Raw genomic sequence first — 13,206 nt, 5'->3', positions numbered from 1 at the left:
CAAAAATAAATTTGGAAACTCTGCATAATGGATTTTACTTTAAATCTAGACACGTCTCGGATAAGCATGAGGTAAAGTACTATATGCACAGAATTAAATCCAGAAGAATTAGAAATTCTCATTCATCTCCAAGATTTTGTCTGGGTATTCCTTGCTTAGCTGTCGTCGTGCGACTACTGTCGATGCATAGATGACGTATCCCCAGGAGAGCAATACGATCGCGAGTAGCAGCTAAAAAATGCAAGATGGGGAATAAAAGCAAAAAAAAAAAAGGGGGAGGAGGTTACTGTAAGTGGTACTTTTCACCCTCCCCTCGCCCCAACAGGTTGCCGTGTACGTTGCTAAGGTGGGAATTAGAGTTAAAAACTGGAATAAAAGGAGTTCCGGAGAAGAGTACACCCAGCCGCCCTTACGTAAGAAGCGGAAGAGCGTGTCTTCCAGGAAGAGGCGGAGTCGAGGTGAGAGTAAAATCCTTAATACAGGAATGGATTTTAGAGTTACTGGGCGCTGAAGAAATAGGGGGCCTTCCGCCGGCGGGCCTAGGGAGTCGACACCGTGGAGCCCCGCCAGACTAGGGACCTACCACTGAATAAATCCAGTCCAGGGTGCGGCGACTCACTGGCTTCATGGTAAGGTGGCTGCGGCGGTCCGCGGGAACGGAGGGAAACTGCAGGCCCTAGACTAATCTCCGGGGCGGCGGCTGCCGAGCGGTGGCGGCCATCTTTCAGCCGGGCATCAGCGCCCGCCCCTCGCCTCCAGGAGCGTTTCCCATCAGCGGGGCCGGCCTCTTCCGCCCGGAGCTGGGGGCCGGCTCACGTGATCTGGGGGCCTAGCTCTGGGTGCAAGGGGAGATGAGATAAAGGAGAAATTATGTTGAAAATGGCTTTTTTTTTTTCCCCTACTCAGAGAGATGGGCGTGCTTTATTAACCGGTCTTTCAGTTGCAGTGCTCAATTCATGCAAGATTATGAACCGTCGTGTGCATTTAAAAGTGTATTTGAAAAAATAATCTCCATTTTAAACACCACACTGGTTTCTGACGCTGGAGGGATTAACGTTTCTTCTTGCATTTGTTTCCACGTAATACAGATAGGCGTTCGTATATTCATCATTGATTTGAGAGTGGCACCCATTTTTATATAACAGTGACGAATAGTTATGTGAGTTCCTGTTAATTGATCCCTTCTGCTAGAAACAAAAGTCTTTTGAGAACTCAGTGGCTTGTGAATGTAAATGATACTTCCAAGAAGAAATAATGTAGCGTGGATTACCTGGCATAATGTACGTGCCGATCAACAAGTGTTCTTTTTGTTTGTTTTTTTGAGCGTTATGTTATGTGCTTAGAATGGTAGCACGTATCAGATATTAAGCCAAAGATGGAATTTTGTACCCGGTTGGTTGTACCAAGTTTAGCTCTAGAATGTATGGAACGCTCCCATCTGAGGCCTGTGGGTAGGATGGGGCAATGGGCCACTTTACGCTCAGACGTTGTCTGTATACATCTCAGATATCACCTGAAGAGGGTTTTAATCCAGATTTCGGGGAATGGATTAAGGGGAAAAGTGTTCGAGAGAAAAACGTTATCAGTTTTGGGGAGATTTCAAGGTTCTGTTTTCTTAAGTAACCCCTGTTTTTATCCCTAGACTGGAGTAGATTTATGAAGAAGACTGTATAGGACACTGGTTGGGCTCTGGCTTTGGATTCCGTTTGAATCCGTGTTATTTCCTAGCTGTGCAACCGGAGACGGTCACTTCACCTCCATGTAACTGAAGTTTCTTTATGTATATAACTAGAGATAATTTTAGTAACTTTTCGCAGAGTTTGGTGAGGTTTAAATGAGACCAAGCTAGTTATCGTGTTCTTTGGGTAAGTTAAGAGCAAAAATTAAGTAGTGCTCCTGTAATCCCCAGAAACTGGTGGTAAGAAGAATGACGGTGATGGTAGTGATTTCCGCTTGGAAGGGTCTCGGAGTTCACTTTCCGGGAACGGAGGGCACGGTGGGGGGAAGGGCCGGGGCTCGGCGATTAGCTCTTAGGCTCCTCCCTCGGTGCCGGCGCCCTTCTACTGCGCATGCGTTACGCACGCGGGTGTTGTGTTTTGACGCGCGGGGGGCCGCGGAGTGGGTTTAGCTTTCTGCCGCCGCCCCCCCAAGCTGCCATTGGTGATGAGCGTTTTACGTCACAGGGGTCGCAGCAGCCGCCGGGGTCTCCGCTGTCTCGCGAGGAGGGTGAAGCGCCCCCGCCTGCTCCGGTTCCTGAGGGCCGGCGGAGAAGTCGCCGAGTACGCCTTCGCGGATCCTGCCGTCACCGACCTAGCTTTTTGGGCCGCCGGGAGCTTGGCACGAACGGTTCAGCCGGGTCTGCGGCGACATCCTCCGAGGTGAGTGAGATACGAAACAATGGGGCGCGGGGGTCGGAAGGGCTGGGCGAGCCGGCGCTCCTGGCCTGGAATGAGGCCCGGGGAGCGGGGAGCTGCGGTCGGGGCTTGAGGGGTCGTCCGGGCCTCGGTGGGGCGGGGCTCCCGGCGGGCGGACCGGCGGCTCTGGTGTCGCACCTGTGGATTTGTGCGGGTGCGCGGGGGAGGGTTGCGGTTCCTGGAAGCTCTCCCGAGGGGCGCGAGCCCACCGGTGTACTGGAAAAAGCTTGCTCTCTGGAGGTGGGGGTGGGGAACTCGCGTCTCAGTAGTGGCATCGCCACAATCAGAGGTTTGCCAGAGGTGAGGTTCTCCATTATCTCCGTCTGTCAGTAAAATGGGAGTAACTGTTTTAGTTCGTTGTGATTATGTAATTCACGTGGTGCTTATTAGCGATCCTGGCGGGTGGCACTTCTCACCCCAAGGAAGCCACTATCGCCGTGACTATTAGAGTTGTCTGCGCTGTGCTACACATTGTGGGTTGGGCACTCCTGCCTGTGGTTTTTCCAGCCATACAGTCAGTGCAGCTTTCCTCGTGGGCTGCTGATACGTAGACTGGAAGGGGGCCGTACTGAGATGAAGCAAACAGTGTTTTAAGGGCGAAAATGAATAGAATTTTTAGTAGGTAATTTTCAAGATTTAGAATAAGTTAACAGTTACCCAAGATTAAATGGTGAAAGTTGGGATCTCCGTTATTTTTTTAGTCAGTGAAATTCAAAGCTTTAGGGAGCCAAACCAATAATGCTTACCTGGAGTGAGTGGCTTTAGAAGGGAATGGTTCCCAAGCAGTTCTTTTTATGGCTGGAATTGGAGTTAAAATTCACAGCATCTGGTCAGTAGATCCTGTAAGATCCATGTAATCCTTTGGAACTGAATTGCAGGTCAGAGAGGTACAGTAATTTCTAAGGTCATAAAAGGTAAGGCCCGAATTATTTTTATTTTTTTATTATTATTTTAATGTTTGTTTGTTTTTGAGAGCGAGACAGAATGTGAGCGGGGGAGGGGCAGAGAGAGAGAGAGGGAGACACAGAATCTGAAGCAGGCTTCAAGCTCGGCGCTGTCCGCACAGAGCCTCATGGGGGCTCGAACTCTGACCTGAGCCGAAGTCTGCCGCTTAACCGACCAAGCCACCCAGGCGCCCCTCCAGATTATTTTTAATACTTGCGGTTTATTTTACTTTATCTACTTGTGAACTGTTTTTTAGCTACCTTGCCTGGATATATTAAGTACAATAATTATTAAGATTATTTAATTGTTATAGATTGTCACCTTTCTGGGTCTTTATAATGGAAATGGGTGATGGAAAGAACTGAGATTCATTTTCACATAACATAGGGAAACAGTATTAAATTCTTACTGCATGCTAATCACTATGCTAAGAGTTTACATAGAATATATGCCCTCAAACAATTACCTTTTCAGGTGGGTACTGTTACTTAACCCATTTTAGAATTGAGAAAATTTGAAGGTTTTGGGAAATTTCCTCCAGATCACACCACTAATAAGTGGCTTTGATTCTCAACCCTGGCTCTGGTTTAGAATTAACATCACTATATGTAATCGCTGTTTTAAATAATAAAATTTATTTTGAGTGAGAGAATGCATGTATGTACAAGTGGGAAAGGGGGACAGAGTGGGGGAGAGAGAGAATCCTAAGCAGGAATTCTCCTTGACTTGGGGCTCCAACTCATGAACCTCAAGATCATAACCTGAACCGAAATCAAGTGTCAGAGGCTTAACTGAGCCAGCCAGCTGCCCCTAATTAGCATCATTTTTAAACGTCCTGACTTAATTTATAGACTCCAACCTCTTGATTCTTTAGCCCACTCTCATTCATTTTCCCTAGGTAAGTATGCTTGTTAATTATCTTCAGTTACCCTAGAATGTGACAGGGAGGCTTCTTTTCTCTGTTAAAGCCAGTAGATTTGAAGATTTAGGGAAGGTTTGGTTTAATCAGTGTATCCTAAAGGTGGCAAACTTTATTTAGAATTTGGGAGGCAGTTACGGAAAAAGCATCAGAAGAGTTGATTTCTTCTTTTTCCTTGTGAGGAAATTAACTTCAAATCCCATTTCCTAGAGTGCTTGGATAGAGAAAACTTTATCACAAGGTTCTAGAACCTGAAGCACTAAATCCACCATCAAGTCCACCTTTGCTACCTAAACCCAGACTTTATAAACCTACAAATCTTAATCTGTCTCCTAGCCATTCCTGTTTTATGCCTTGATTTGTATTTTTAAAACAGCTTTGTTGAGATAGAATTTATAGTCCATCAAGTTCCATTAAGTCCATCCATTAAAGTATATAATCCAGTGGTTTGGGATATATTTACAGGGTTGTGCAGCTATAATTGAACATTTTCATCATCCCAGAAATAAGCTTTATACTCTCTCTCCCTCCCCCAGCAACCACCAGGCTATTTTCATCCATAGATTTGCCTATTGTGGATGTTATATATGAATGGCATCATGCAACATGTGGTCTTTGTGATTAATTTTTTTTTCCATTTAGCATAATGAAAAGTTTCATCTGTGTTTTAGCATGTATCAGTGCTTCATCTTTTTTATTACCCAATTATATTTCGTCATATGAATATACCATATTTTATTTGTCTTTTCATTAATTGATGGGATTGTTTCCACCTTTGAGCTGTTATGACAAATGCTGCTATGATTAGTCACATGCAGGTTTTTGTGGGGACATATGTTTTCATTTCTCTTGGGTAGGTGTTGAATTCTCGGTCATGTATATGGTAATTCTACTTCATTAGTATCTCAGCAAATATTTTGGTGAATTAAAAAAAAAAACCCTAATCTCTACATCCAATGTGGGGCTTGAACTCATTACCTCAAGATCAAGCGTCACATGCCCCACCGACTGAGCCAGCCACATGCTCCATTAGCAAATGTTTTAATTTCAGCATTAGTGATGCTTTTGAAGGAGTAAATCTCTTATTTGATGATGTACATTCATTGCCATTTGTTTGATGTTTCTAGTGACTACCATTCTTTAGATCTGAAGATACTACTGTGAGAAATACACAACTCAGTTTTTTCTTTTTGTCTATTGTGGATGACATTACTGATCATTCTTTAGCCTTATGCTATGCTGTCAAAGTGGTTAACAGGCATATAAAACTAGGGAGGGGAAGACTTAAGATTACATTTTTAAAAACAATTCTACGTAGTTAAGATTTTGTTTTATTTGAACTTCAAGTTTACTATCTACTAATTTTCTTTAATAAATGCATTCAGGGTTGGAATTTTTATGTGAACTGCAAATGTTTAGTAAATACTAAAAGTCTGTATTTCTAAGAAATAAGATACAATGTATTAGCTTTAAATTCACCAGTCTTTAAAAAGTCGAGTAATCCAATTATTATATAGAGGTAAAAACGAAAATCTAGAGCTAATTGGCTATCTTCAGTTTACAGAGTTAGTTTTAGGGGAAATCTGCTTTTCAGTCCAGGTTCTCTGTTAGCCTCTCTGGTTCCCTCTCCACTCTTCATTCCTTCCCCTAATGCACAGACTTTGATCATAAAAATTTTTATTTTTAGGCTTTTTTTCTTCTGGGGGGAGAATAAAAATGTTAGAAGTAGGGGAAAATGCTGAGAGATTTATGCAATATTAAGGTTTCAGAGTTTTAGAATGTTAACAATTAGTATTGTATATGTTTAAATACATAGTTATAAGCAATTTGTAATTCTGTGCTGTTTAAGAAGAGTGTTGATTTTTGTATTTCTAGTCTAGAATAGAAAGGACTAGAAATATTTAGATCCCTGAAGAAACATTAGTTCAGCATTAATTGATTTCCTATTATGTCCTTGAGAAAGTTAAGATACCCTCGGTGAGCAAGTTTAATTTGAAATCTGTGATGAAATAGTTATATTTCACAATCATGGATTTTTGTCATGGGTTTTGTTAGAGTTTGGTATGGCCAATGTTTAGAAAGTTATAATTGTATTATTGGACTGACTTGGTAGTTAACTACTGATGGAACTCCCTGTAATAGATGAGGTGAAGAAAGATGAATAATAGACCCCGGAAACATAAAAGAAGAACCTAATGTTTCATATATACTAAGTGATTTGTATAGAATGCAGCTAAAGAGAGATAAAATAACAAGGCCAAAAATGCAATGCACACCAAATTTCAGCCCTGGCAAACTCATTTTGTAAGTTATGGGTTGACATAGGCTGATAAATTTAAAGAAAACAAAGCTAATCTTTAAGATTTTAGCGATCCTTGTGAGAAAAATATAATGAGACTAAAAGCATGATTTCAAGAAACTTTTTGGGTGACTTTGGATTAAATAAAAAAAAGCTAATAAGCAAGGCTTTTAAGGGATGCTGTAAGGAATCAGTGAGGAACTGAAGATAATAATTTAACAATAGTAGTAATAATATGTAACACTTATACAGTAGTTGCTATGAGCCAGAAACTATCTTTGAGTGCTTTTACATATTTCATTTAGTCTTCACTGAAAGATACTGTTTTGTGTGTGTGTGAATCTTCCTCTGTATACTAAAAGATACTTTTGTATGTGTGTGAAAGAATCTTATGCTAAAAACTACAGAATTGATTTAAGCTGGTGAACTTTCTGGTATGCAGATTATCTTACAACAGTTATTTTTATTTTTATCTTTTTTGTGAAAGAGAGCAAGAAAGCAGGGGAGGGATACAGGGGGAGAGAATACCAAGTGGGCTTCACGCCAGCATGGAGCCCCGCTGGGGGTTGATCCCACGACCATGAGATCATGACCTGAACCAAAACCAAGAGTTGGAAGCTTAACTTACTGACCGACCCAGGTGCCCCATCACTACAGTTATTTTTAAAAGTGCATATCCAATATTTAACACATGAAACAAGTCACTCTGTATTATTCAGGGTATTTGAACGGTATAAAACCATACATAGAAATAACACCAGCTTAGGATTGTGGTGTTTTGGGTTTTTGTTTTCTAGAGAGGGATAGAAGGAGAAGATAAGGAATGTTTTAAAAAATTTGGACAACCTGGAAAAAATGTTAGTATGTTAAATCTGAGTGGTGGATAAATGAGTTTTTGGCAGGTTTTCTTAATTTTTTTTAAATTTTTATTTCTGAGGGGGAGAGAGAGACAGACAGACAGACAGGCTGTGAGCAGGGGAGGGTCAGAGAGAGAGGGAGATACAGAATCTGAAAAACGCTCCAGGCTCTGAGCTGGCAGTCAGCACAGAGCCCGACACGGGGCCCGAACCCACGAACCGTGAGATCATGACCTGAGCCGAAGTTGGACGCTTAACCGACTGAGCCACCCAGGCACCCTGAGGCAGGTTTTCTTTTGTATAGTTTTTAGTTAAATTCTTTGCTTTTTTTTTTTTAAGTCTTTATTTTGAGAGAGTGAGTGTGTGTTGTGGTAGACAGAGAGTCGGGGAAAGGGCAAAGGAAGAGAGGGAGAGAATCCCAAGTAGGCTCTGTGCTGTCAATGCAGAGCTGGATGCAGGGCGCGATCTCACGAACTGTGAAACCATGACCTGAGCCAAAATCAGGAGTTGGATGCTTAACTGACTGAGCCACCCAGCTGCCCCCAGTTAAATTCTCTTTAAAAAGAATAGAAAGCTAGGGTCACCTGGGTGGCTCAGTCGGTTAAGCATCTGACTCCTGCTCAGGTTATGACCTCTCAGTTTGTGATTTGGAGCCCTGCATTCAGCTCTGTGCTAACAGTGTGAAACTTTCTTGGGATTCTCTCTCTCTTTCTGTCTCTGTCCCTATCCCATGTGCGAGCTCTCTCTCAAAATAAACTTTAAAACAATTTTAAAAAAAGAATGCTATATAGTACTTGAGAGCTTAGTATATACAACAATACGCCTTTTCTAAAGGCTTTTTATTTTTTTTTATACGTTTAAACTTTTAGAGAGAGAGTGGGCACAAGCTGGGGAAGGGGCAGGGAGAGATGGAGACAGAATCTGAAACAGTCTTCAGGCTCTGAGCTGTCAGCACAGAACCTGATGTGGGACTTGAGCTCATGAGCTGTGAGATCATGACCTGAGCCAAAGTTGGACGAAGGTGGCTCAACCAACTGAGCCACCCAGGTGCCCCTCTGAAGACTTTTTATATCCTCACAAACACTGTGATGCAGGTTCTATTATCACTGATCTGCATAGTCACACTTACTAGCAAAGTGTGGAATCAGGATTCAATATAGGACTCAATTGAGTATTCAAATACCTGCCTTTAGAGCTTGTGCTTTAGGTACCATGCTATACTCCCTTTCATATTACAAAGATAATGAGCTACACAACTGTTTTCACCAAAGTATGTTTCATAGTCATTATTTGCTGTTTTTAAAATCAGATTTAGTCTCTTCCTCTTTTATCAGATTACTGATGTATTTTTTTCCCTTTTACAGATAATGGCATCAGCTGCTAAAGAATTTAAAATGGACAACTTTTCACCTAAAGCTGGTACTAGCAAATTGCAACAGACAGTACCAGCTGATGCATCTCCTGATTCTAAGTGTCCTATATGCTTGGATAGATTTGATAATGTGTCTTACTTAGATCGCTGTTTACATAAGTTCTGTTTTCGCTGTGTACAGGAGTGGTCAAAAAACAAAGCTGAATGTCCACTGTGTAAACAGCCCTTTGATTCTATCTTCCATTCTGTGAGGGCAGAAGATGACTTCAAGGAGTATGTCCTAAGGCCTTCGTATAATGGTTCTTTTGCCACCCCTGATGCTCCACGATTTCGCTATCGTACAACTATGACAAATCGAAGTGCTTCTGTTTATTCACCTAGTGGTAACATGAATAGAAGAACAACAACTCCACCAGATAGTGGAGTACTATTTGAAGGGTTAGGCATTTCAACAAGACCTAGAAATGGTGAAATTCCTCAACTTATGAGGCAGATTGCAATAAGGAGGCCAACTTCTGCAGATGAAAGATCTTTGCGAAAAATTCAAGAACAAGATATTATTAATTTCAGACGAACTCTCTATCGTGCTGGTGCTCGGGTTAGAAATATTGAAGATGGTGGTCGCTGCAGGGATATTTCAGCTGAATTTTTCCGTAGAAATCCGGCTTGCCTTCATAGATTAGTACCCTGGTTAAAACGCGAACTTACGGTTCTTTTTGGAGCTCATGGATCTTTAGTGAATATTGTCCAGCACATCATCATGAGTAATGTTACTCGCTATGACTTGGAGAGTCGGGAATTTGTATCTGACTTAAGACCATTTTTACTTAATCGGACTGAGCATTTTATACATGAATTTATCAGTTTTGCTCGATCTCCATTTAACATGGCAGCTTTTGACCAGCATGCTAATTATGATTGCCCTGCTCCTTCATATGAAGACGGTAGCCATTCTGATTCTTCAGTCATAACAATATCTCCAGATGAAGCTGAGACCCAAGAGTTGGATATCAATGTAACCACTGTCAGTCAGGCACCATGGGATGATGAAACTCCAGGGCCATCTTACTCAAGCTCAGAGCAGGTGCATGCTGCCATGTCTTCCCTTTTAAATACTTCTGATAGTTCAGATGAAGAACTTGTAGCAGGAAGAGCCCCGTCTCAGATACAAGGAGTACAAACTAATGAAGACCTAAATAATGACAGTGATTCTTCTTCAGATAATTGTGTCATTGTTGGGTTTGTTAAACCACTAGCTGAGAGGACCCCAGAACTTGTTGAACTGTCCTCTGATTCTGAGGAGTTAGGCTCTTATGAGAAAATGGAGACAGTGAAGACACAAGAACAGTCTTACAGTTCTGGTGATAGTGATGTTAGTAGATGTTCATCTCCACGCTCTGCCCTTGGAAAGGATGAGCAAATAAATAAAGGTCATTGTGGTTCTGGTAAAAGAATCAAGTCAAAGAAGGAAGAGAAACACTCCACGTCATTGTCGTCTCCTAGAGACCTGAACTCGTCTATCAGAGGAGACAGAGTATACTCCCCTTATAACCGTAGACACAGGAGGAGGGGAAGGTCAAGAAGTTCAGATTCACGTTCTCAGAGTAGAAGTCATGATCAGAAGAATCGTAGAAAGCATCATGGGAAGAAAAGGATGAAAAGCAAAAGATCCAGAAGCAGGGAGAGTAGCAGACCTAGAGGTAGAAGAGACAAAAAGAGATCAAGAACTAGAGATAGCAGCTGGTCAAGAAGAAGCCAGACTCTCTCTCTAAGTAGTGAAAGCACAAGCAGATCAAGGTCTCGTAGCAGTGATCATGGTAAAAGAAGATCACGGAGCAGAAATAGAGATCGTTATTATTTAAGAAATAATTATGGAAGCAGATATAAGTGGGAATATACTTACTATAGTAGAAATAAGGACAGAGATGGCTACGAGTCATCATACAGAAGGAGGACTCTGTCCAGAGCTCATTATTCCAGACAATCTTCAAGTCCAGAATTCAGCTTTTCTGAAAGAACAAATGCTAGGAAGAAAAACAATCACAGTGAAAGGAAGTATTACTATTATGAAAGGCACAGATCAAGGAGCCTATCTAGTAATAGATCAAAGACTGCATCTACAGGGCCTGATTGGGTAAGAAATGAAAAGCCTGGAGGGAAACGAAAATACAAAACACGCCATTTGGAGGGTACTAATGAAGTGGCTCAACCTTCTCGTGAATTTGCTTCTAAAGTAAAGGAAAGTCATTACCAAAAATCCTCATCAAAATTAGATGGAAACCACAAAAATGAGAGTGATAGCTTTTCAGACAGCCGGTCATCAGACCGAGAGACAAAACACAAGAGGAAAAAAAGGAGGACCCGGAGCCTGAGTGTAGAGATAGTTTATGAAGGGAAAGCGACTGATACGACTAGACACCATAAAAAGAAAAAGAAGAAGCACAAGAAGAAGCATAAGAAACATCATGGGGACAATGCTTCACGTTCACCAGTTGTAATTACCATCGACAGTGATAGTGATAAGGATTCTGAAGTAAAAGAGGATACAGAATGCGACAATAGTGGTCCTCAAGACGCTTTGCATAATGAATTTTTGTCTCCTCCCTTTGAACCATTTGAAGCTAAAGATGTAGTTACAATAGAAGATGAATTTGGCATCCTAGACACGGAGTGTAATATTACGACACTTAATAACAACTTGAATAATGCCAACAAAACTGTGGATTCTGTTCCACCCCAGGCAGCTTCAGTTGAACAAACTCTTGATGTAAGAGAAGAGAGTACCTTTGCTTCTGATTTGGAGAACCAGCTCAGTAATGTCTCTGTTCAGACTGAGCCATCAAGGCAATTGCCATCTCCACGGACATCATTAATGTCAGTGTCTCTTGGTAGAGACCATGATATGTCTTAAAACTGCCAAAGCATCTCATTGAGAATTCTGACGGAAAACAAAAACAAAAAAGTTTGATCTACCGCAGTCTATTTAAAGATGACTTTTGGTGAAAACTCTTTTCCCCCTAAAAATATTTTAAGTGGTTTTTTTTTTGTGTTAAAAAGTTTGTAAAAATCATTATTTGTTCAAAAAGTATGTATGTCCCACCCTCAGAGATATGCACTTTTAAGTGAGGAAAATGATATTGTTAGCAGTTTATTTAAAACTTGGGATCCTTTTTAAATAAAAAATATAAATTTTAGAAGTTATTTCATAAAGCCATATGGTATTGACATATTTTTAAAGTAGTCAATGAGTATTTTTGAATTTTTTTTTGAGAGTTATTCTGGAAATGTGTTATAAGCTAGGAGAATCCCTTTGGACAGTCTTTATTTTTCTTCTTAAAAATTTGTATGATTCAAAACCATTTCTTCAGGTTAAATTAAGGCATTTTAATCTGCACAGTTTATCTTGACATCTGCCAAAAGAAAATTTAAATATTTCCTTTATATACTTGTTTATCTGGACTGCCAGTAAAACATGTGTATTCGACAAAATAAAAAAATAAAACAGTAACACTTTACAAGAATCCAGAAATTTTTCTATGTAGTACTGCCTTTAAAAAAAAAAATTTAGTGGAGCTAAAATCTTGAAAATAGTTAAGGCTATACTTGTTATAAATAGTAAATTTCAGATGATCTGCATTTAACTTTATAGTTTTAATTATTTTATTTCTTTAATCTGATTATGAAGAATATCTTGCTTTGTGTCTTCACTAAAATGCAGTTATGTAGCATTTAGCTTATTTTTTAAAAACAAAACACCCTTGCCAAACTTCTACGTTGGTAGTTGTACACAAAGTGGTTTTACTTATGTTTTATCCTGTTTTAGAGATGATGAAATAAATTGCTCTCTGTCTAGCCTGATGTAAGATTGCCAGGGAAGAACAGAATTTGGATAAGGTCTAATTTAGCCTTCAGCTTGCCTTGCTACCATATTCATTCAAAGTTGGAATGCCTGCTGGGTGGCAGGTTCTATACTATGTTTTTAGGGTTTCAGTGATGGAACAAAGCAGATATGATCCCTGTCCTTAGGGGTCAAAGATGTAAACATTAGAAACCATAAATTCTCTGAAGAGAAAATGTAATGTCCTATAAGAGCATACAATGGGGGCCTAATTTCATGTGGAAGTGATAGCTGAGTTGAAATTCAAAGAACAAGTAGCTGTTAGCTAGGAGTATAGTTGTTCTTTGCAAAAGAAAAGATGTCCAAAGATCCAAAGGCAGAAGGGGAGCCCGACATATATTGGAAGAACTAAAAGAAGGCAAAATTAGCCAAAGAACAAAGTAGGAGCAAGCTTTATAGGTCATAAAGGGGAATAGGAAATTTTTTAAAATGCCAATTTAAATGGATGTTGGCAGTTTTTAGAAAGCTCCGACACAGAAATAAGGGGAAGACCATAGTTGAT

The 13,206-nt window shown here is 40.6% G+C and overlaps 2 protein-coding genes across 2 annotated transcripts; one reads left to right on the top strand and one right to left on the bottom strand.

Annotated features, from left to right (window-relative positions):
• Positions 1–10: 10 nt before the first annotated feature.
• Positions 11–2,189, bottom strand: SMIM27 (small integral membrane protein 27). Its single transcript, XM_077761856.1, has 2 exons — positions 584–2,189; positions 11–231 (listed from the first exon to the last, which is right to left on the bottom strand). The coding sequence occupies exons 1-2, from the start codon at positions 626–628 to the stop codon at positions 109–111; spliced, it is 168 nt and encodes a 55-aa protein (XP_077617982.1). The 5' UTR covers positions 629–2,189; the 3' UTR covers positions 11–108.
• Positions 468–12,314, top strand: TOPORS (TOP1 binding arginine/serine rich protein, E3 ubiquitin ligase). Its single transcript, XM_077761855.1, has 3 exons — positions 468–629; positions 2,184–2,378; positions 8,799–12,314. Exons 1-3 carry the CDS (start codon positions 627–629, stop codon positions 11,715–11,717), a joined length of 3,117 nt encoding a protein of 1,038 aa, XP_077617981.1. The 5' UTR covers positions 468–626; the 3' UTR covers positions 11,718–12,314.
• Positions 12,315–13,206: the final 892 nt, after the last annotated feature.

This window comes from Crocuta crocuta, unplaced genomic scaffold, assembly GCF_008692635.1.
Source record: "Crocuta crocuta isolate KB4526 unplaced genomic scaffold, BGI_CrCroc_1.0 scaffold204, whole genome shotgun sequence".
NCBI classification, from domain to species: Eukaryota; Metazoa; Chordata; class Mammalia; order Carnivora; family Hyaenidae; genus Crocuta; species Crocuta crocuta.
The sequence above is the reverse complement of the archived record's forward strand: the minus strand, read 5'-3'. Positions and strand labels throughout refer to the sequence as shown.